This window comes from Periplaneta americana, chromosome 6 (genome assembly GCF_040183065.1).
Source record: "Periplaneta americana isolate PAMFEO1 chromosome 6, P.americana_PAMFEO1_priV1, whole genome shotgun sequence".
Lineage (NCBI taxonomy): Eukaryota > Metazoa > Arthropoda > Insecta > Blattodea > Blattidae > Periplaneta > Periplaneta americana.
In genome coordinates, this window is record NC_091122.1 from 39,960,735 (window position 1) to 39,985,684 (window position 24,950).

General features: G+C 35.7%; 2 protein-coding genes and 1 non-coding gene across 3 annotated transcripts; 1 reads left to right on the plus strand and 2 right to left on the minus strand.

Annotated features, from left to right (window-relative positions):
* Positions 1-5,631: 5,631 nt before the first annotated feature.
* CHOp24 (transmembrane p24 trafficking protein CHOp24) lies at positions 5,632-7,454 on the minus strand. The gene is made up of 3 exons (XM_069827966.1): positions 7,226-7,454; positions 6,760-7,011; positions 5,632-6,176 (listed from the first exon to the last, which is right to left on the minus strand). Exons 1-3 carry the CDS (start codon positions 7,356-7,358, stop codon positions 5,944-5,946), a joined length of 618 nt encoding a protein of 205 aa, XP_069684067.1. The 5' UTR covers positions 7,359-7,454; the 3' UTR covers positions 5,632-5,943.
* A 232-nt stretch (positions 7,455-7,686) lies between these two features.
* 14-3-3epsilon (tyrosine 3-monooxygenase/tryptophan 5-monooxygenase activation protein epsilon) lies at positions 7,687-23,930 on the plus strand. Its single transcript, XM_069827965.1, has 6 exons — positions 7,687-8,156; positions 16,596-16,795; positions 20,036-20,142; positions 20,756-20,893; positions 21,133-21,338; positions 21,785-23,930. The coding sequence occupies exons 1-6, from the start codon at positions 8,093-8,095 to the stop codon at positions 21,838-21,840; spliced, it is 771 nt and encodes a 256-aa protein (XP_069684066.1). The 5' UTR covers positions 7,687-8,092; the 3' UTR covers positions 21,841-23,930.
* Positions 7,691-7,762, minus strand: TRNAH-GUG (transfer RNA histidin (anticodon GUG)). Its single transcript has one exon. It is a non-coding gene; the product is annotated as a tRNA-His (tRNA).
* Positions 23,931-24,950: the final 1,020 nt, after the last annotated feature.

Consider the following 24,950-nt stretch of genomic DNA (forward strand, 5'->3'; position numbering starts at 1 on the left):
TAATCATAATATGAATATTTGAACACATTCTTGAAAATATAATTTATTCTCATGATCATGCCTTAATAATATTTATTATAATTTTAATAGTTGTATCATACATAATAATTGCAATAGTTTTCAATAAATATATTAATCGATTCTTATGTTTATTTCGATACAGGCTTCAGTTCTTTTGTGCATATTATCGCACTATAGACTAATGTACCCAATTCCAATTACTATTTTCGTCCTTCGTATTAGTAACTCATGTTGAAATAATTCTGTACCTACTCTATAAGAGAGTACCTTACATACTGTAAATTCAATCTTCACTTCTACCCAATTCTAAAAGATAAAATTACTAAGACATGCTATCTACTGTCCGTCCAAGTGATTTTGTCGTAGAAAGGGGAGAAATCACGTGACAGTTAATTACTTAACTAGGCCCTTTTATTTAAGTTATTTTAAACACTTGTATAATATTATGTAGACGTCCAATTCCTAACAGAAATTAATGATCTCAGAAAAGAGCTAAGACAGCCCAGCCACTAGTCTTTACAGAGAGGCGAGCAGAAGCGGGTGCAGGAAACCAGGATGCGACGTAGGCAAACGGACGACAGTACCTGTGCGAAAATATGATTCAATATTGAAAGCTCTTTTGTCACTGGAAAACGCGAACATGTTTCTGGAATGTACTATACTCACTAACTTTGAGTGCATACACAGCCTTGGTTCTGTGTGGAGGACGGTTGGAGTTTACTAGTAGAGGGGGTGGGAGTGAAGTACATTCAAAAACTGAGGTACAATAAAAATTGAAGTAAAAATAAAATGATGTCCCTGTACATAAAAAAGTGTCGTATTGGCTTAGTTTAGTACTTTGTTTTTGCATATTGTATATTGCTGTGTAAAAACCGTTCTTGTATTATAATCACAGCCTAGCCCTTTTGAATTGTAAAAAAAGTCTACTAAGACGCACAGACTGCCACGATAATAAAATTAATCTATGCTGTTCCAAAGAGTGGATGACAGGAGTTGGTGGCTGACTTGCTTACAGTCGTGAGGGATGATTCTTTTCTTGGCCATACAACTGACAAATTCGAAAAGTGGGTAGCAGAAATTAATAATAATTTAGTAGCCTCAAAGGGATGATTTCAGCTTCAAGTCCTAGACGTTGTCAAACATTTTAAGTAGAACCTGTGCAGAAGGTATAATGACTGATTGCTCAAAGGGGACTATGCTCTGATTCCAACAAGCAAAATGACTGACCTATAGTCCCGTCGCTCTAATTTCCGGCAGCCAATCGCGTTGCAGGTTGGCTACATTTAAACGTGTGCGTCTTGTGATTCGCTGATGAAGAGGTTATTCATTTCTTAAGGCTCGATAAATACTTAATATAATCGTCCGCCATTTTGGCTCTTTCGTTGGCGTTCGCAGAAAGCACACCAAGACGTTATTTGCCGCACAATTATTTGCTGAATTACAGTGTGTTTGATTTATTATCATAGAAGCTATGACATGATAATGTTTAACGGTGTGGCAAATAGATTCCTCCTAAGGTAGCTCGGCGACGAAAGAACAAAAATGGCGAACAATACTACCTACCTAGACTTTATAGAGCCTTCACTTCCTAAGATGTAAGCAAAGAGGAAAAGTCACGCCGGGAATAACAGTGTCGCAACTATAGTGAATTATCAGTGAGTCAATTATGAAGGGTTTAAAAAAATACTGCATTTCTAAAGACGTAGATGATAGTAAGGATGGTATTTTGTGAAAGGATTACCAATCTGAAGAAGAATTGAGTTTCATTTAGAAGATGAAACAGAAGGACGAGGAGGAACAAAGAGATGATGAAGACTGGAAATGATACCCAGAAAAGGATGTCGCTAAGGACTAGAATTGACAGCTTGAAAATAGGGGTTTTCCTTCCATAACATTATCAAAGTGTAGGTCATATTATATTTAGATATTTTTATTTTCCCATATAAAACATTTAAAAACTTGGGATTGCATTATATTCGTGGTCATACTAGATTTGAGCCAATACAGTATAGAGTATAGACTATGTTAACTGTGTATCATGAACATCTCACTAAATGTCTAACCCACAGATTGAAACCATCCATGAAAAATAACGGAGTGTAAGAAGACGAATGAATGGCTTCATTGCTGAAGTTCAGCATTACAAAATAGCAGTAACATAATTGAAGATATATGCGTAAGGAAATACAGAATGATGATATGAAGGATAAAAGGTATTTTGAAAGCAGTGAGAAATCCTTCATAGATTTTCAAAATTAACGTTTCTAGTAATTAAATCATTTTTGTGTTATAAACTGGTTGCAACACACAGTGTTTCGTAAAATCTATGGACTCGGCAAGGAAAGAAATTTATCTTTTCTTCGAAAGATAAACATAATGCAGCTCATCTTCTTTAGACTGATAAGATAATCCAGCTACAAATAACTGATATAATACTAATCTGGATAAAGCATTCAGTTACGTAATTGGCAGGAAATAAGTGAAAATATTTTTTTTTAATCCAATGCCACCAGGTTGTCTTTTCGACATTTCTGGTCTTCTCTCCTGGCCGTGGCTTAGTTGTAACCCACTTCTGAGGTTGGGGCGCCTGGAAGGCGGAGTTACATTACCCCGATGATGTGATAGGATGATTATGATAATGTGGTGCCAGGAGAGGTTTTAAATCTAAACTTAACCTAAATTCCAGACCATGGACGAACACAGGAATAATAAGTGAAAATATATACATGCCCTTTAACTTTACTTTAGGTTATATTTTTGTAATTTTAGTAAGTTCCTCAGAAAGAAAATACGATATTGAGATCTTTAAAAGTAACATTATTTGTGTGTTTTTTTTAAGACTTCAAAAAGGAGAAAATGCTAAGAAAGTCATATGTAACAGATGAATAGAAGAAAGAAATCACTATTTGTATTTTTAACAATATTCTTTATGAACTGGATTCTCTTCGCATCATTTTCTGAAGTTCTGAGAGGAGAATGTTGTGTATATTTGGCTTTACTTATTTGTGTGAGGTACCATTTTCCCTAAGCCACACCAGATTCAAGTCCTGATGCCGGATTGAATCTCTCTCAGTTTAAGTTCTACCTACTGTGTTCCCCTTTGTTGGCCTACCCTCATATACCGTGTCACAGCATGTGTGACAGTAGACACATTGTCCAACCACAAGTACAGAGGTGCACTCATTACGAGTTCCGGAGTCTCCATTCTACAGCTTCACCATATGGAAATGCTGAATTACTGCACTGAAACCCCATATGTACTTCGGTACATCATAGTAATATGATAAAGCATAAGAGCTATTCCATCTCAAATCGACCGAAATATAGAGAAAATTGACCTTACAATTTCTAAATACAATAAAACTTTTTTTGTACGTAGAGAACTGTGATACAATGCTTTGTGCAAAGTTTTGGGCATCAGAACTTCATAGTGTTTAAATTAAAAATATTTAAATTTATCGTATTTTCATAAAATTAACAACTTTAAACTGTTGTGGCTCCGAAACCCCTTCACCCAATGATCAAAATCATGGTTTATTTTGATGCTGAGAAATTAAAGTTTATATTGACATATAAACAGATTTTCTTACTTTTTATGGAAATGGAGAAATTTAGATTTTTCCTCATTAAGACGCCTTTGCCAAGGAAAAATATTTTTAAAATATATAGTTAGATTCTGCATTGAAAGTACAAATAAACACATATTTTTTACTGATTGCACGTTGATAAAGTATTGAAAATATCAAATAAAGAAAATAAATAGTATCCACGTGAACTAACCAGCTGACTATGAGGAGGGAGCTAGCCGTGGTAAGCAAGGCCAGGAGACATAAACACGTGATGTGTCGTCTAGCAGTCATGGCTGTGCTAGCTTTATCACAGGTTTTCATAAACACAGGAGTAAAATGACGCCCAACACTCGCTTATCTTCAGCTCTCGGCCAGTGCGTGTGGTACTGCGCCGTTCAAGTCTAGGCTTGTGAAAATAATCTATTTAATACCCTCAAAACTTATTGCAGTACCACTAACCAAACAATGCCGAATCCCTCTTAATAATGCAAGGTTTTTTCTCAGTATTTTTTTACATTTTTACAAATTGGCAAAAAGCCTAAAAGTAAGTAAAATCAGATTATCTGTCTCTCTGTATAAAATAAAAATAAAGATTACTTCTTAAAAACCTACCAAATGTCAGCTTCAAAATGAGCTCTCGTTCAATGTTCTGCAGTAAATGGTTCCAGAGTTCTAAGTGCTGAAAGAGGCTTGTTTTTATAAAATATGCTACATATGTCGCTCAATAATACGAAAATCGTTTGACTTTCGACAGTATATTTTTGAAAATGCACTCTCCTCACCTTGTATAAATAGGGAAAAAATTAGAGTATAAAAAAAATACGAGGTTTTTTACTGATCGATTTCATATGGAATAGCCCATAAGTAATCAGTGATTCAAGATGCTACCATGTTCCATCAGATCCCAGTCACTCATAATGAATGCACCTCTGTACTTGTAGTTGGACATTGTCACATGGTACACGAGGGTACCTAGGCCAACAAAGGAAACACAGTAGGTAGAACTTAAACTGAGAGGGATTCAATCCGGCATCGGAACTTGAATCCGGTGTGACTTTGTGGATAAAACACCAGCACATAACTTAAAGCTGGAAACCCAGGTTTGAGTCCCGGTGCTGAAGAGAATTTTTATTCTGCTCAACTGATTCTTCACCAAAGGTTTGTCAGTTCCATGTATCTCTCATTAGTTTCTGTTAGGTAAGAAGAAAAATTTCTCTTGCACATAGCGTATGGAATGTTTTTTTTCCTGTTTGTCAATAGCATGCTTATGTTTAAACGTTATATTTTCATGCAAGTGTACTTTTGCAAGATTTTTGTGTTTTATTATAACATTTCGATACAATAAAATATTAATAAATGCATACAAAGAAATCGCACTGAGCAGAAAGGAATAAAGTCCATTGTTTTAATGTGTTTTTCTCGTGAAAAATGTTAAAATTTTAAATGTAAAGTGTCACGGTAGTAAAGACAAAAGCTCAGGAAATCGGTGTAAAAAATATAATTTCATCAAATAAATAGTTTTCAAATAGTTTTTTTTTTTTTTTGCATATCCTGAAAAGTTGTGAAAATGGACTTAGTTCCTTTCTGCACTGACTAATTCATTTATAAAACGAATTATTATTATTACCGGTAATTAAATACATGCTCTGAATAAGCGAAAAATGATTTAATCTGGACACTAATTTTTATACTTTATCCATTAAATATTTTTAAAATATCACAGTCGATCCAACTGTACAAACATTAAAAGGCTAGCAACTTCTCGCCAAAGAACCAGAATTCTATTCCTCCCGTGTTATATACAAATATTGTATAGTATTCAAACCAGTGAATCAACATTTCTTAATTTCAATTTATAAAATCTAAGAGTGAAACTTTTTAAAGTCATTCATAACTAATGACAATGATATTTTATTAACAATTACATATCTAGAATAACGGGCAAAATATTATTTTGGAAAAGGAAATTCATGGACGTATAGAAGTTACCTGCAGAAAGAAGGATGAGAATACAGTTAATTTATCCACATAGTCCTTGGTGTTAAATGACTATGAAATATTTTAATTCTTATGAAAGTATGAAAATTCCATTTAAACATTCACCTAAACATTACGTAATAACTTAACACAAATCCAACCATTTATAGTGAAATAAACTGTAGATTAAACAAAGCCAGTGAAATTGTACTTCAAATATCTAATACAAATCAGATTTCTAGGAAAATGTTCATTTTCATCAACTTCATAAATCGTAGAATTATTAACAAATTAATTTACAGAAAATGTTGCCTGAACGTTTTTTTATACGGCACAAAACGCAATTTAAATATATTGTTTATGATACAATCACTTCCTACACTACTCTTCTCACTTCAAAGAATCTCTTCAGATAATAAACTTGTCCCATTGTCATAGCAACAAGCACCAGGGCCTCAAAGAAAGACCAAAGCACTACTCGGGAATTAGTACTCTCATTGATGCTGCGATGAATACGATCACGTACTTGCATATATTCTTGTTCATGCTTCACTCCAGTTAATGTAGTAGACAATTCCTTGATCATATCTTGTAGCTTATTGTGATCATCTAGTCATGCAAAAGATAAATTACATAATAAGTATATACAGTATAAAGGAAATTACAATTGTTGACTCTAAGAGCTGACACAAGAAAAATTCTGATAAATATCAGCTATTTAAATTGAATAAATACTATCTAAGAACTACAGAAATGAGATCTGTTAAATAAGGTATCTAATGAGTAAAATGGTAAACTTAGTGGTCCTGGTAATTATGGAATTTTTATACGATCGGTACATAGGCCTAGAAGCGTGTGGAGGGGAAAATGCCTTAATGAATGGAAGCAGAAAATGAAATGTTTGGAATGTGTTAATGTAGTGATAATTCCATATATACAGTAGTATAATAAGAATTAAAATGTGCAATATTCATTCAGTGGCCGGTGGATACTCTACCTTGGCCTAATGTAGTACCAGTATCTATTTATATTTTTTTTAGTGTTATTTTGTCACTGTTCCTGTATGGTACCTTGCCCACGTTTACCGTTGCCCCTTACCTTAGAGGTACCTTCTTCCTCTCTCTCTCCTATAGAGCTATAGAGATACATACAAGCTTATTCTACACACGAACTTCTAATTCGTACTTCTTACCATGTCCTTGGGAAGTATCGCCCGTCTGGTCTTTCGGTGATTCGCCAATATCCATGTTAAACATCACTACTTTGGGAGTCATAGTAGACATCTGGTTGCTGAAGCAGTACGTGTATACACCTCCCATATGTGCAGCAAACGTGTATTTTCCGCTTGTTTCTCGTTCGCCTTGATATATAATTTTACCATCTGGCCCCACTATCTTTACATCGATATCTAAAAATCCACCTTCTGCAATCTCAAACATTAATCCTGGAGAATAAATGAAAACATTAGAACAAGTTTGGAACAAATACAAGTCGGTTGGATTACCAGTTGATAATAAAATCAATACCAGTAACTTATAATTAACTGAAAGCGCCGTGTTTTTAAATGAATATTTCTCGAGGAATCCGTATTTTGAATTGAACATTTTTCTATTTTTATTGGGATAATTTTAATATGTTGTCACTAAGAAGTCACATACCCATTTTTGTGCCAGACTCTACTTTATCAAAAAAACATTCTTCAGCATGAGCATCTACTGTAATAAAATACCCATGACAGTATTCCGAAATCGTAATTAAGAATGATATAGTAAATACGATTAATTTAAACATGGTTAATCACACTAAATATAAAATGTTTATATTGAATATTCACTTCCAAGCTTCCACGTCTGTTGGTTTCGATAGAATCTGTGGTACGTGGTTGGTTAGTATTATCATCGTTGACAGCGGTAACCAGAGGTAACCGTTCCGAAAACAATAAATTCAGTAGTCTCCTCTCGACAGATGGCAGCAGATATTTAGCAAATAATATTACGGTTTGTTAGAACGTTGTAAATTTGCAATTTTAACCATGCTGGGAGCAAAAAGAACATTTATTTCTCTAGGAATACAAGAACGAAAATAAAAAAAATACCCTCAGCCGCCAATGACCATGTGGCCATTGCCGTGACCAGGATTCGAACCTGGGTTATTGCGGCCACAACGCAATGTCCTAACCACTAGACGATCACGGCTATTGCGAGGTTGAAAATTCGGTTTCCTCATTTAGGTATTTACAGGCATAATTTGGTCTACTTCCTGAATTAATTTAATTCTTTCCATGTAAAATGATATTATTCTATGTATTACGGCCTTAAAATTTAAACACACACTTTTCATATCAATTTATTAAGGAAAACGACTTTGGTATTCAATTGTGACGTAATTGGCGGAAGAACACAACTGAACCATTCGTGAGAGCCGGACTACTTTCAGTGTTGGCGGGCGACGGGCGCGGCCATCTTAGTTCTCTGTGTAATAGTGGTCGTCTTGTGCATTGCGTGTGAAATCCTAATTCATCCGTCATGTCGGAAAGAGAGGATAACGTTTACAAAGCAAAATTGGCGGAGCAAGCTGAAAGATATGATGGTAAGCTTTGATTTATATATATATTTTCTTAGATGTTGAAATATTTGTGTTAGAAAATAGCCGACTTCAAGTTGGATGATTTGACGCTGCCACTGACCGTATGACAGCATCAATATTAGAATATTTGCCTCAGTTCTTCGTATAAAGTATATATGTGTAGATAACAATTTTAATTTTTGTTTGGAGTATAGAAGTTCACATTTTACAACATATTCATTATTGTTGAACACTTCAAATTTCCGTAAGGAATTAGATTGAACGGAGTCGGGATAGGGCTAGGCCCAAAAGATCGATGCGTCATCAACGAAACCAAATGGGGTAGCTCTTTACTAGAATTTACGTGGAATGAAACGTCGGCAGGCGATATATGTTATTCTGATAAGGATATTATTATAAATATTTGTCAGCGTGTATTATAGTACCTTACATGTCCATTTTAATGGTTCTCTAATGGTGTCGAAGTATTGCACGTTCTTGGAAACAACATATTATGTCTAAGAATTTGTTTTTTATTAAATTTAAACCATATCGGCTCATAATTGAAATACTCAACAAGTTGGAGTGGGAGTGGCACTATTCATAAAATTATATTACACAATGTTGCCAATTTTACTTCGTGTAAATTATTAATTGTTAGGCTAGTAGGCATATTTTTTTTACGTATAGTTTTTCTAATTCTAAATGCTAGATCAGAGAACTACATTTAAATTTAAAAAAAATTGCATTGAATTTTCTGGTGTCGTAAAACACCTCATCTGCTGTTATAGGTAATAAGGATTCTGTATGTTATCTGTTACAAATGTGGAGGGAGGGCTGGTAATGTGACATCACATCCTGTCTGAGTAGCACACAACCAAGGCTAGGCGCCAGCAAGACTCAGGGCAAACAATTTGTTACCATGGCAACTAGAGGGGGTGGGGATCTCCCTATGCTGACTAAGTATTGATCTGCCAAGCTTGCTGTGCATTGCCCTACCCTACCCTTCCCTTGTCTGCCTGCCTGTCTGCCTGTGGGCCAGAGCAAAAACCTCTCCCCTGCACCCTATCATCCCCTTTACTCTTCTGCTTTCCAGTCGCATACACTCATTCGCTAGAGAGTGGTGTCTCTACCATCCCCTCTGTCCTGTACAATTTATAGCATGCACGTGGGCTCAAGGTCTGCAAAATAGGGATATCTTGTTAAGAAAATCAATATTCATAACCTCAATTAAATTCACAGTTTTGTAGCAATAATTTGTAATATGACGATAGTTTAAGTATATTTGAATTTGTTTCTGAACAGCAAGTTAATGCTTCAATTTATTACGAAAAATTATTTTTCTGTAGATGTCGGTGAATGTTCATTTCGTGGAACATTCTTTTACACATAACTTCCATGATTTGAGAATTGACCGATTCTGTGTAAATAAAATGTTTGAAACTGGAAAATAATCCTTTAACTCTTAATTTGTTTTTGTGGCACGGATGCATTGTTTTTTTTTCTACCTACATATATCACATTTTCTTGCATTGTGCTGTACCAGCGAAGGCATGCTCATTATTTTTGTTTGTTGTGGGAGAGAGAAATTCTTGCTTTTTCGTAAGTGTTTAAGTATTTAGACTAGTAAAACTTTTTGGGGGGGGATTTTTTTCCGTATACTTTTCACTAATTTGACTCGTAAATCTTTAGGCCCCAATAAGCTTATTTATTTGCTTCATCACTAGCGATGTCGCATCGAAGGTGTGCATTTATATAGCTTCAAACTAAAACTCGTCTTATTTCAGGTTAAGCATATTGTGTATAAATCAAAATAGGTTGTATTTATTACAGCTGTACGTGTGTTAAGAGATGTAGGAAATGTTTCAACAGTGGATGTGATCGTACTTTGAATTGATGAGAGGATTGGGGGTGAAGAGGGATTCATAATCTTCGTCCTACCCATTTATAGGTGGACCGCTATTGTGATTATTAAACATATCTCCTTGCCATTGCACATTGTTGATTTTTAATTCGTCGAAACTCGTTATAATGTTGACATAACGCATTCATATACCGGTACCGGTAGTTTAAAAGGCAAAAGATCCATCTTCCGACAATGTGCGAAATATTTCACGTCGTTTCCTCCAATCTATGTCCTTCTGTTGTTGCTTTTACGGTAACCAAAAGAAAATACTTGTTTGACATCCGCAAAATTGATCATTGTACAACTTATATCACCGGGAGAGTTGAATTCAATAGCAAAATAGGTATTCGAAGTTGAGTACCCATTGGCAGCCAGGTTCAGTTGAAAGTATTAGAGGTGACTAAAGGATAATACAGTGAAACCTCTCATTTACGGGCATCGAAGGGACGTAACAATCTGTCCGCATCTGGGAGGTGTCCTTTATTGGGAGGAAGTCTCCCCAATCTAACTGTAAATTTATAATATGCATTATGTATCCCTTCATGCTTTAAATGAAATATATTACTGTAGTTTAATTCTAAATACAGCGTACCACAATAAATTCTTTGCAACTTTTAACTTCAGTAGATAAGGCCGAAAAAGGAAAATACAGTACTGTGTCATGCAATTTTATTCTAGGTCTACAGTTATGCAGTATTGTCATTTACAGTTTTCAACTTAACTTTTACGTTCAGGTGTCATGTCTGTCGAAACAGAACAACTGATTGAAGTGAAGAGAATAATCCTACTAATCCTATGTGTCGAATACAATTTCACGATCACAGAAACCTTGGACCCATCAGACAGGTTAAATTTTATGACTTTGTTTATCCACCCGCTTCCAGCTAACAAGGGGTAGCCGGCTGGGCTGGTGGTAGCCTACAAGACCCTTATTGCCTTCTTTCATGTTAAGGAATTCTGTATACTTCTCAAAACTAAATTTTCCATTTTTCTAACACATTAAGTCTTGAAATCCAAGTTTTGTCCGCAAACAGGAGGTAAAGCAAGCTTTAGAACTGTGAAACAGCTGTCCGTGTCTGAGAGTATCCGTAAACGAGAGTTGAATTTATCATTATTTCTATATTATTTTAGTTGGGACATAAAAATCTGTCCGTATATGAGGAGTGCCCGTATCTTGGGGTTGTCCGTAAGGAGAGGTTTCATTGTAATTGGATTAAGCGATAAAAGAAAATAATAAATGGTATTGTGTTTAGAGGCACAGATAGTATTACCACAGTCTAGTATAATATATAGTCACGAAGCTTGAGTTGTGAGGGTGCTAGAAACAAAAGACTGTGCCGGTACTATTTCGCATTGTCTGTAATGAGGCGATATTAGCGATCCTAGTGGTTAGCAACTATCTATGGATGCATATTTACTACTTATTGAGCTTCGTGACTATATACTAGACTGTGGTATTACTAAGAAAATTCAAATAAGCAATTCTGAACATCTCCGTTTATGCTATACACATAATTAGAAATACTTGTTAGAATTCTTTGGTGTGTCGTTGAAATGGTACAGGAAGTAAATAGATAAGAACGCAGTAACCAAATCACTTCAAAGGTGAATGTGCATGTTTGTGACAGCGCTCCTGATAACATACAAGCAAACAATTTTCATTATAGGCCTATAGCGCACTGGTTATACATTAGGAAGAGAACTCGTAGTTCAGTAGTCCCTACTGTACAACTGAAGTATGTCATAAAAGTAAATAATGACTATTTGTAAGTAATTAAGTCGCAAATGAGCACACCCCCCCCCCCCCCATGGCCGATACATATTACAGATTCCACGATCTCAGATCTAAGTTTCAAATTTTAGTTGGTCTTGCAAATTGAAGCAGTTGTGTGTCTCCTGGTTAGGAGTGTACTCTCGTGGAAGATTTTCTCTAATTAAATGTGCCTATTCGTATTGATATAGTGATCATACAAAATACAAATATTCCGATTGTTGTAGAATTTTTCATGTTGGAAAAAAATTCCCGTATTGTTGGACTTTTAACGGTAGATTGTTATTGGATGTTTGATTAATAAAAATTGTGAATTACTTCATCATCATCCTTCACGAATTAGGCCTCTGTAGACCTGTTCCGGCCCCATCTAGCAGTCTTCTTAAAGGTCTTCCTGGTCGACGATGTCCTCTAGGTTTATACTGCATTATAATTTTTGGGATTCTTGAATTACTTTCGTCTTGATAATGCTAGGCGCGTTATTCGTCTGGAATTTAATGCGTTATTCGTCTGGAATTTAATGGAAGTTAATCTTTAAGATTAGTACGCATGTGTTCAAAACTGCGGAAATGGGGGAAGATGTGAATAAGGTGCGAGTAGAAAGAAAAGCACAATCAAGTACACTCGTCAAGTAAGCGGCGGTAGTGAAACATTCATTTTTTGGTTATTTCCTAAGGTCGTGCCGTAATAAAGTTACATACTGATGATGTTAATTCTCAAATTAACCGTCGTCAAGATGGACAGAGAAGTTTCGGGTACCTATGAAATTTGTTTGTCTTGGCTGTTTGGAGATTTGTGGCTCTCCTGTCTTTCTTAAGCTTGTAGTGTTTCCAATCTCCTTAGTTACCGTACATATAATCCGATGGTTTAAAGATGCAAGTCTTTCAAATGCCATTTAGTAAGAAAATGGATCTCGTCTACTGTTCGTAGTACAGTTTTGTTGCCCTCGTTTTAGAAAATTATCCGCGGTAACCTTTTTCGATCTATCCTATTTTTAACATATTTGATTAAATGTTCTGGTGTTAAGTCGTCTTATTGAAGTACGTAGTAGGTTACAATTTTTGGAAATGGGTACCTGTAGTTTTTTAACATGTTTATCGAAGTCTGTTGAGAGTTCGCGAAGTGACGACAAAACAAATTGAACAATTGGTGGAGTGTGAATGAGAGCAAGCCAAAGTGCTTGAAGAAAATCATTCATCTGTGTCTTTGCCCACTACAATTAATCTAGAATTATGAAAGTGTTTTACATGTGGTATTTTTGTATTATGCGGCATTTCTCTTCATTCCCATGTAGGCCATGTCTATTGAAAATTACTGCAATTCTGAACATAATAAACATGTGTAATCCCGTGGTTTATTTCTCTTGGAGCACATATCTTTAATATTAGTGGACAAAATTGCTTTGCAACTAAATTGGGGAAGTTCTGTTCAACAGGATGTAGCAGTGAGAGTAGTATTAACAAGTAGAAGACAATCTGCGTCAGTTTTTTTTTCATCCCCCCCCCCACCATACGATGAAGCATAGGAAAATTCGAGTTATATTGCAAATATCCATTTCGAGATACGAAAGCACTTTTGTCGACTTTTTGTACGCCATTCCTGTTTTGATTTTAACTCTAATACGGTAGTTCATTTGAAGGAAATGACACAAATCATAGAATAACTTGAACTTTGTCCTGTGTTGTACTGTTTGTTATTCATGTAAGATATAGCCAGAGCCGGATTTAGGTATAGTGTCGCTAAAATTTGCCAACTCCCACAAACAGTTTACGAGCAGCTATTATACAGGTCATGTTTAGTTTAAATTAGTTTTAAATGAAATGTTACAATTCAGAAAGCAATAAATTACTGGAATCAAAATACATGCATCTTGTGAATTATAAAGATTTTCTTCACAGAGAAAATATTGATGATACCATCGAAGTCGATCTGACGAAGCACATCAGGCTCGATGCAAAGAAACATAAATTCAAACTTATTCATTGTTGAAACAAAATGGATTTGTGAAAGGTTCGGTTTTGTTGTTGGTATAATTATAAGCATTTCTTACTTCGATAGGATGTATATTAATTTAAAGTAAATTGAAAAATACACTCCAACTCTCTGCGGAATAAATCTTTCATATTGAATTATATAGTGCACGTGCTGGAAAGTGATTAAAGAGCATTGTTGACGATATATTATATTGGAAATGTAACAGAGTTCTGGTTGCTATTCATAGCGATAATAATAAACACACCCAATTTCATTTTCAGCAATTCATTCTTGTTTATACAAATAGTTAAATTGGAGTTTCACAGTATAATAACGTGATATCGACATTAGAATATAACTATGCAACTGAACACTTTCCTTTTACTCTCGCCACGACCGCGACAATGCGATAATATACCAATATCCGACTTCCACAAGGTGTTCAAGAACAAGCTTCAGAAAAGATTTACCAACAAGTGGTTTTAAAGACAAATGTCACTGTAAAATGAAAATAAAAGATGGGAAGGAAAAAAGAAGAGAAAGAGAGAAAGAGAGAGAGAGAAAAAAAACAGTTCTGGTTGCTATTCATAGCGATAATAATAAACACACCCAATTTCATTTTCAGCAATGCATTCTTGTTTATAGGCCTACAAATAGTTAAATTGGAGTTTCACAGTATAATAACGTGATATCGACATTAGAATATAACTATGCAGCTGCACACTTTCCTTTTACTCTCGCCACGACCGCGACAATGCGATAATAATCCAATATCCGACTTCCACAAGGTGTTCAAGAACAAGCTTCAGAAAAGATTTACCAGCAAGTGGTTTTAGAAACGAACTTCACTGTAAAATGAAAATAAAGAATGGGAAGGAAAAATGAAGAGAGAGAGAGAATGTCGCCGTCCTGGAAATTGCCTCCCTACCTAGGCCGAAATCCGGCACTGGATATAGCCCTAGTTCAGAGTTAATTCAGTCTAGGATATATACAGTACTTATTCAAATTTTGGTTGACGATAATTCTTAGATATGAAAAGACAATTTTTTTTCGGACATTACTTTGAAAGCTATTAGTGGTGCAAATGTAGACGAGTGAGAGGCGGATCAAGAGTAGCATAAATGTGATTGAAGAATTATAATTCAATTTTTAAAGCGTCACGTAACCCGGATATAACTGATTTACTTTCTGACCGAAGTTCATCATCAGCCGTCTCATTCATTGATACTTATTTACTTTGATGGAAATATCAGCAAACTACTGTCCATCCGAGTGGTTATTCGCATTCTGGTTTCCCCCACTCATCGTTTCTGCTAGGCACTGCGTAAAGGCTAGTGGCTGGACTGTTTGGCTCTTTCGTGAAAATTTTTGCTGTATGAAGTCTACGTAATATTATACAACTGGTTAAAATAATTTAAAGAAAAGGGTCCCATTAAGTAAGTAAATGTCACGTGATTTCCCTCGTTTCGACGACCCTGCGACATAACTACTCGGTCGGACAGTAAGTTTTATAGATTTTTTTGGTGCATATCGAGAAAGAAACCAGACAAGGTGGTGTTGATATTATTGAGAAAGAAACCAAAACGAGGTGTTGTTGCTAATATTGAATTGAATTGTATGTAGCCTATTTTATCTGTTGTTTTGTGACGATATGTTAGCCACTAAAATATCCTAGGTCAGATTATGACTTGGAAAGATTGAGGGAATACCTCCAACTGTGAGCGATGTTTCAAATTTGGTTGGTGTGAAACACATTCATTTTTAAGGTACTACTAGAAACGAAATGTTTCCAACGTAAAGATTGACAGGTTCTGTACTTATAAAGAAATCTTGAAACACGAGAATGTTTCGATATGAGGAAAGGTTTTGAAAATTGTGGGAAAAAATTTCCGTCCTCTCTGATACATTGTTCTGCCATCTTTTTATTTTATTTTAGTACGGTTCCTTTAGATATTTGCGTAATTTACCTACTATTCGGTATGCCAGTACTTTCCAGTTTTATTCATATTGCTATTTATAAGATGTAGCAGGTCGTATCACACTTAAAATACATTTCTATAGAATTTATTAAGAAAAAAATAATCTTGTGTTGGTGCATGGAAAAATCGTTACAACCAGCAAATTGGCATATAGACCTACCACAGTCTAGTATATACAGTCACGAAGCTTGAGTTGTGAGGGTACTAGGAACAATAGACTGTGCTGGTACTATTTCGCATTGTCTGTAATGAGGCGATATTAGCGATCCTAGTGGTGAGCAACTAGCTATGGATGCATATTTACTACGTATTGAGCTTCGTGACTGTATACTAGACTGTGGACCTACTAAGACATACCCATCGTTTCTTCCTATTTACAATAGAATGGTAGTTGTGCTCATACCACTTGTATTTTGTTACATCATAATACGTGATCAACTTTTTAGGTTTTTACTCTAGATATTTGCCTCTGATTGAGGTTCTGGCTGATAAGTACATCTATTATCAGACATTACGACTCACTCGACGATGTTATTTGTCGAAGGAAGAATAATTGTTTGTATGCTTCTGAAGTTTGATTAGTGTAATATGTAGCTAATCGGCGATGTATGCAATGGAGGGGGAAAGAAACTGGCCACCCTATCTCATTATCTCTTGGCCTAGTTACCTCATAGCTGGTGTCTTGTTGGTATCACTTGTGAGGTTGAGACTTGTCTTCGGACAGTTGACTGAACAACAACTCTAGATTTCAGATCTAGTTTAGTTTTATATTCACCACACGTACAGCAGATGTGAAGATGAATGTTTACAGTGCTATATTTTGTTATCTACAGAAATGGTGGAGGCGATGAAGAAAGTAGCGTCACTGGATGTAGAGCTTACGGTTGAAGAGCGTAATTTGCTGTCAGTGGCCTATAAAAATGTGATCGGAGCTCGTCGAGCCAGCTGGAGGATAATCAGTTCAATTGAGCAGAAGGAAGAAAACAAAGGTGCTGAGGAAAAGTTAGAAATGATACGAACATACAGATCACAGGTAAATGTTTTACTTACTGCATATATTAATTATCCTTTAAACCCTAAAGCGTCGTTCAGTAGGAAAAGTATAAAAGCTTTGGAGAATCTTCATTATTAGTTGGCACATCATTAGTAAGCCTTTCTTGCACGGAACTACCATTAATTTGTGTAATACTTGTCATGTTATATACGGTAGTGGGGTACTGCGTAACAATGTTAAATATGTATGTGGCGACCAAATTCTGATTACCGATTGCCGCTGATGTCGCTACTAGTTTGTTGACAGTTGTTTGTAGGCGGGAGCGCTGGTTTTGCAGTGAGTGGAAGCCTGGAAGGGTATTGACAGTAGCTTGTAGGTCAGAGCGCGGGTGGGGTGGTGCAGTAGTGGGGAAGTACATCGATAAAGGAGACAGGCATTCCCTCCATCTGTAATCATATCGTGTTCGTCCTTTACCCATCACAAAACAAAAGGTGAGCTAATCACTGATACAAAACTTAACCTAACCTAGGGTATTACTACATATCGATCGTCTAGTTCAAAAGTGCGACAACTAAAAAAAACAAGTTTTGAGATATTTTCAGTTGAAAGTTTCAAATAAATTACTTTGGAACAGAGTTCTGGTTCATAACCACGACAATTAGAAATGAGTCAGTATTCAGGACGAATATATAACAATCTTCCAGTTCATTATTAATACATTTCGAAATGTACTGTTAATGAATTAGTATAGGCCATAGTTATAATTATTTCTAAAACAGTTTATTTAGTTTTTTTTCTATATGGTTGTAAATATGACTTATCTCAATACTGAATCGGAAAGAGCTCTGAAAGGGGCTTTCTGTAGTATAAATAATTAAAAAATGGCAATTTTTGAGTTGTCTCACTTTTGAACTGGACGATCGATATGTCGCCTGCAGTGTAACGCATGTGTTATACGAACTATGTGGTTAGGTAGGAAAGGCAAGCCAATACCTGAAATAGACTTTCACGTACGTGCCATAAAAGTTTTATTGAGGAATTCGTCATCCTTGCCGTCCTCTTCATTATCATCGCCATAGATAAGACTTGTTCAGTTCGTGAGCGAACTTTTTTTTTTATTATTATTTCGAAATAAGTAGAATTCATAATATCTATGTATGATATATGAAAAGTTATTTCAGAATATAACAGGATTTAAAATTTTTTTTTTTCAATAATGTGTTACAATCACAGGAGATGAAATTTATTTCATATAGTAATTGCTGTGTGAGAATGCGATTTTCAGTAAATTGATTTTCGTTGTATATGAGACTCATTATTTGCTGAATATTCATTGTTTTCATTTTGCATAGATTAGTAACCTATGTTTAAACTGGTGGTAATAATGAATATATAAAGAACTTTACATGAATACGTTTAATAAAGAACACATGTAAATAGCTTCTTGTTTTAAATGACTGTTTATCGGATATGTGCTGCAAAGTCCTGTGTAATAACTGTGCTAAGTACTGTCTTGTTAGCCTTGGTTTATCGGGACATGGCGAAAGAGGTGAGCAATGATTATGGGTGTAAAATATCTTGCAAACAAGATGCCAATACATATTTTGCATACTGCATTATTTCTGGGAGTTGGTAATAGTCATTGTTAAGACTGATACAGATATAGTAGAATTATCGGGATTAGTGTGTTGTTCGTAGCTATAACTGTAAAGTAATATCAACTCATATTTTTATCTTTCAATCACATTTTCAACTTTGCATATTGATAAGGCCACTAAGATTGTGAAAGCATTTCAACAATAATTTGATATGTTGTTAGCGACAAGGTGCTTCGAAAATGTCACATCTTTGTGTGTTTTAAATTGTCATGTTCAAAGACCATATACACTTATACTGTGAATGTTTTTTCCCCAGTGGTGTAGTGGTTATCATGCTGGCTGTTTGATCCGAGGTGCTCTCAACCGGTGATGATGTTAAAAAGTAGCAAAATCTTTAGTGTGGCTTTCTCTAGGAGGTCTCAAGTCATAGATTTATGGCTCGTGAAACAACCCTACTTTTGATAGCTTCAGACAAAATTTGTCAAGTCATTTCTCGCCCATTTTTAATTTCGAAATAAAGTTAACTTCTATAGTTGAAAGTGTAGTTAAATAAAATATTACTTAATCATGATGTGATTTATATTTCAGAAGAAAATATACAGTATATAAAGATTTCTTTTTATATATAAGTTAATTCATTCATAATGTTCTGCCCAAGGGCAGGTCTTTCACTGCAAACTCAGCATTCTCCAGTCTTTCCTGTTTTCTGTCTTTCTCTTAGTCTCTGCATATGATCCCTATATCTTAATGTCGTCTATCATCTGATATCTTGTTCTGCCCAGAATTATTTTCCCGTTCACCATTCCTTCCAGTACATCCTTCAGCAGACAGTTTCTTCTCAGCCAGTGACCCAATTCAATTCCTTTTCCTCTTCCTGATCAGTTTCAGCATCATTCTTTCTTCACCCACTCTTTCCAACACTATAGTTTCATATTCTGTCTGTCCATTTCACATGCTCCATCCTTCGCCATATCCACATTTCAAATGCTTCTATTCACTTCGTCGTAATGTGCAGATTTCTGCCCCATACAATGCTACACTCCATACAAAGCACTTCACTAGTCTCTGCTTTAGTTATTTTTCCAGAGGTCCGCAGAAGATGCTCGTTTTTCTATTAAAAGCTTCCTTTGCCATTGCTATTCTCCTTTTGACTTCTTGGCAGCAGCTCATGTTACTGCTTATAGTACACCCCAAGTACTTGAAGCTGTCCACTTGCTCTACTGTCTGATTTAGAATTCGCAAGTTTACGTTCTTTACTTTTTTCCCTATTAATATGGTCTTCGTCTTGTTGCCATTTATATTCATTCCATACTGCTCACAGCTGTCATTTAGCTCCAGTAGCATATCCCTTAGTATCGTCTCTTCTGCTAACACCACCATATCAGCAGCAAATCTTATGCACTTTATTCTTCTTCCTCCTACTATCACTCCTCTCATGTTCTGAAAACAGTTCTTCACTAAATCCTTCAAGTAGATGTTGAACAGTGTAGGTGATAAAGGGCATTCTTGACGTACTCCTCTCCCTATTTCTTCTCCTATCCTGACTTTGACCGTTTCATATAAAGGTTACTGAACAGCCTTCTCTCTTTTCAATCCACGCCAATTTTCTGTAGGATCCCCATCAGTTTAATTGCCATAAGATATCACGACATTAAAACTTTTGTTAAATGTATTTTAACAGGTAGAGAAGGAGCTGCGCGACATCTGCTCTGACATCTTGGGTGTATTGGACAAACATCTCATTCCTTGCGCCTCCACTGGCGAATCTAAAGTATTTTACTACAAAATGTAAGGTTTCTCCCAGTTGTATCACACTTAAAAAAATAAGTTATTTCATTTTATCTTAAAATTTAGTAATTATAGTCATGTTGCTGTTATTTCCGGTGTGACTCCTCCCCTTTGCTTACTTCTTAGGAAGTGAAGGCTCTATAAAGTCTAGGTAGGTAGTATCGTTCGCCATTTTTTGTTCTTTCGTTCCCGAGCTATCAGATGAGGAATCTATTTGCTTCAGCGTTAAACATTATCATGTTGTAGCTCCTATGATAATAAATCAAACGCACTGTAATTGAGCAAATAATTGAGCGGCAATTTCTGCAAATGCCAACGAAAGAGCCAAAATGGCGGGCGATTATATTAAGTATTTATCGAGCCACAGGAAATTCAATAGCGAATCACAAGACGCACACTTTTAAATGTAGCCGACCTGCAACATGATTGGCTGCCGGAAATAAGAGCGACGGGACTATAGTGCATAAAGTTTTATACATTTCTGTTGGTTCTGTCGATGTAGTAAAGTTAGTACAATCTTGAGAACATTTTCTTACATGCAGAATGCATTGTCATACACTTAGTTTGTTGTAATTATATTTTAATGGTTATGTATTCTCATACGATGTTATAGGAAGGGTGATTACCACCGATACCTAGCAGAGTTTGCCACTGGAAATGACAGGAAAGAAGCCGCTGAGAACTCTCTGGTTGCGTACAAAGCCGCAAGTGACATTGCCATGACAGAACTTCCACCAACGCATCCTATTAGGTAAGGCTTATTGAGGTAACTTCATTTACTTTTCTTAACGCACGCACTTTTTTCAACCAGTGCAAGAACTCTAAATGTTTATATTATTTAACTATATCATTTGTTGCTACACAAGCTTCAGTTGTCTTAAGGTAAATAAAAATCAGTAAACCATTGGTTGTTAAGATAGCATAATAAAACGTGTTTGGTGAATACCTCATGATTTGAAAAGTGTTTCACTTTTATATTTGTATTTTTAGGTTGGGTCTGGCGCTTAACTTCTCAGTGTTCTACTATGAGATTCTAAACTCACCAGATCGAGCATGCCGACTGGCTAAAGCAGCATTTGATGACGCAATTGCGGAACTGGACACCTTAAGTGAGGAGAGCTACAAGGACTCTACGCTTATCATGCAGCTCCTCCGAGACAACCTCACACTTTGGACCTCTGATATGCAGGGCGATGGTACGATTCAAGACCAGTCTGCAGAAGCTGCCAATGCCGTTGCCATCTAACCTAACCTAACCTTACCTTACCTTACCTAATCGTTCCTTCAATGCTGTATGTTTTACCTTTGTTCCTTTAATAAAATTTCCGTGTTGACATTCTGACACCTTATTCCTAATTTTTTGCGAAATAGTTTGACAGCTGGCAAAGAAGTATGGGCTGGTGCTACTGCTAATTATAAACTATCCCATTACATAAGCAAACTGCAGTTATCAAGTTTGAGGGATGTAATTTTTCTACTTCATTTCATTTTTTTAATGGTTCTTTGCATAGCTGTCATACTCATTTCGTCTGGTTTGCTATAATGAAACGTGTACTTTGCATACAAGATATTCCTGAAGCTTCTATGCGTGTTACACTGCAATATTTCATGCGTATTTTTTTTTCTTTCGTTTAATTTTCAGGTGAGACAGAGCCAAAGGGACAACTGGAGGACGTTGAAGACCATGATGTGTCGTAACTCTCTGCCGTGTAACAATCGTAACAACGTAACGTCGTAACAACACCCACGTAACGTCGTCGTAAACAACAAACAAGCAACAACGTAAACTTGAAAAAGAAAACATCTTCATCTTGTTTTTTTTATGTGGCCGAAAACCGTTCGCATGAAATCTACCACAAACCGACGGACGGATGATGGCTTAGTGAACTTGGACACAATTCACAACATAATAATATTAAAATGAATAAAATACTACAAATGTTCCGTGGGGGGAGGTTTCCGTAATACGACTGCTTGCTCGATCGTTTGGGGCATGAGGGGAGGGGGGGTTCAAAAACAACACTGCTATTATTAATTTCACTATAACTTTTTATTAAAATGACATACACCGATTAAATTGTCAGTTATTTTCTATGTCCACATGCCAGCGTAAAATTTTTTAACGAGAAGTTGGGAGTTGGCTACATAATCTCACTGTCGCAGCAGTATTAACAAATCATATAGCTTATCTTCGAGTGTGCGTGGGGTAATGGAAAGTGAAACATTTTCCACTTAATAGTAAAGACATTTCTCTCTGAGGTTGACACCTTCTCAGATAAGTAGATCATTGTATTATATGTTTTGGCACCACTGCAGTTTTTTACGTAATTCCTAGCAATCATTCCAGCAAATGAGCAAGTTGTTAAACAATTTATTTTTTTCTCTCAGAAATGTATTATTGTGAGTATTATATGCTAATAATGGCCTCCCTTCACCATTTTAAACGTCCCCAATTGTTCTTAGAGAATTACTGTGGGTTGAGTGTAATAATTTATTGGTACTTAACAGAACCAACACACCCTCTAGTTGACAAGATATTTCCTTGGGGGTTTCTGTAGTAGTTTGGTAGAGAATGCCTCCCCCTCTCCCTCCCTCACCCCCCAACCTTCAGCTCGGCTCTGGAGTTGATACCTCAGCTTAATTTTTGTGTTGCCTGACTCTTTGAAGTTGTGTTGTTAAGTCGTGCTATGCAAATTTCTTACTTGATAGCAATACCAAAAGCAGAAAAACAAAGTTCTTGACAAAAGAAATAACGTATCCTGTTGGTGCACGATATTTTTTTTCTAGGCTGAAGGAAACTAAAAGATCAAGCTAAAACTGATAATTCAAGCTAAACTGATAATTTCTTGTGCTGTAGAGTTTTCTGTGTGTGATATTTTGGTTCTTGTCCTGAGAGAAGAATTGTGGCAGCCATGTCTTTCCTTATGTTATGACTTAGATCTCATTGTTGTCCATGGATTTTTAACCACTTTCTTTTGTAAGCAGAGAACTTTTCATAATTTGCTGTTTTGTTACAATACATTATTTGAAGATATGTGCATTTGCTGTTGAATAAAATATGATACAAAGAGCCAACTATATTTCATTGGTTTAAAATCCATGGAATGTTCAGACACCAGTAGCTGGGGCTTTTGAGTGGAACCATCATCAGAAGTGTGAAGTTTGTGTCTAGTTTCAAGTCTGGCCCCTGACATCACTACTCCCATCAGCCACTCTTTTCTCTCTGGGCAGAGTTTTCTAGGATGAGTTGTGAACTCAAAATCATGTTGTGAAGACATCTTCATACTCCATTGATTCTAGACTTTCCTACATGACTGACCACTATTGTATGTGGCACAATTTGTTATATATATATATATTTTCCGATGAAATTTGGCTTACAATTTGAAATTACTGGGTCTCCCAATTACAGTAATGAAAGTGTAATTTTAATTCTGTTGCTATACATAAAAGATGCAAGTGTACATTATTTTGGAACTTTGTTGGACATATTTTCAGTGTTTTCCTTTTTTTAGGTGTCATCAAAATGAGCGTGGTTATTGTGTAAATCTGAACAGACATAGCAAGAGACTGCATTTATGTAATGGTTATTATATTTGAAGAAAAAAAGATGAAAAATCCCCCGATCCTTGGCTTTGAATTGAACACTTCACCACAATCCATGTTTTCTGGCCTGCTTCGACATTCAATGTGCTACCAAACACTAACCAGTTAAATATTTCTGAATATTGTGGAGGCGTGTACTATTGTAGACACAAGACAACAAAAAAAAGTCGACCTTTATGTAAGCTTTAAGAGTTTCTTATTCATTATCCATCCTTGTATGTGTGAATCCCTGAATGTGCGAGAGTTTGAGCAGTTGAACATTAGAGCATTTGAATTCCTTCCTTGCCAGAGTTTGGTTGGACAGCTGAAGTTCGGGTGATAGAATTATTTGAACAAGTTTAAGGACAAATGAGATGTGCAGTCGTTTAATAACATCTGAATAATGAACAAAATGTTGGTCTGGACCGAAGCAATTGAATTAGGCCTACATATTTGGGAACTACTATAAAACACGCAATCATGTGTTCAGAAGATCTAAAGAATTGGAGCTTGATAAAACTTGGGTGGGGTGGGGTCGGGGTCATATTAATGGTTATGGAAGAGCTGTAGACTCCAACATTTAACGGCTTTGGCCAGATTTTTTTTTTCTTCTTCACCCTCGTTTATTGTGGGTGTAATGAACCAACATTTACAAAAAAAAAATCCTGTTTTTATATATGTATATATATATATATATATGGTATTCAGATATGAAATATTTATGTGCAAGTACCACGAGAACGTAAATATAAAAGCCCATTTGGCCAAAACTGGCAGCAACATCAGCTAAATGGTAATGGGAAGGTAATGTATAGAGTAAGTATTCAAATATGTGGAAAGATTAATGAATTACTGGGTTTTTTTAATTTATTTTATATATACTTATTTATTTTTTTTGAGGTGCTTTATATCCAAGCAAATGTCAAATTCGAACTTTTTGGGGGGGGGGGGGAAATTACTGTAGATGGGGCAACCTGAACCTTTAAAGAGAAAACGTATACAAGTTTTGTGGGGTGTATTTATAGAAATTTGTAGGGGATTTACAATTACACCTCCCTCCGCAATTTTTTTTTTTATATAAGGTCGCGTCACTGCTGTTCCGTATGTGAAAAGTATAATTCCGCAGTAGATGGTAGATATTTATGCCGGTGTGACCACCATTAATATATAAAACAATGTCCATTTCTGTTAGAGATTACATTGACGTATGCATTGAAGGGGGG

Coding starts and splice junctions, on each gene's coding strand:
- 14-3-3epsilon (XM_069827965.1), top strand. CDS start 8,093: ATGTCGGAAAGAGAGGATAACGTTTACAAAGCAAAATTGGCGGAGCAA. Junction 8,157..16,595: donor GCAAGCTGAAAGATATGATG/GTAAGCTTTGAT, acceptor TGTTATCTACAG/AAATGGTGGAGGCGATGAAG. Junction 20,143..20,755: donor AAAGTATTTTACTACAAAAT/GTAAGGTTTCTC, acceptor ACGATGTTATAG/GAAGGGTGATTACCACCGAT.
- CHOp24 (XM_069827966.1), bottom strand. CDS start 7,358: ATGTTTAAATTAATCGTATTTACTATATCATTCTTAATTACGATTTCG. Junction 7,012..7,225: donor AGAGTCTGGCACAAAAATGG/GTATGTGACTTC, acceptor TTTATTCTCCAG/GATTAATGTTTGAGATTGCA. Junction 6,177..6,759: donor CGATACTTCCCAAGGACATG/GTAAGAAGTACG, acceptor TTGCATGACTAG/ATGATCACAATAAGCTACAA.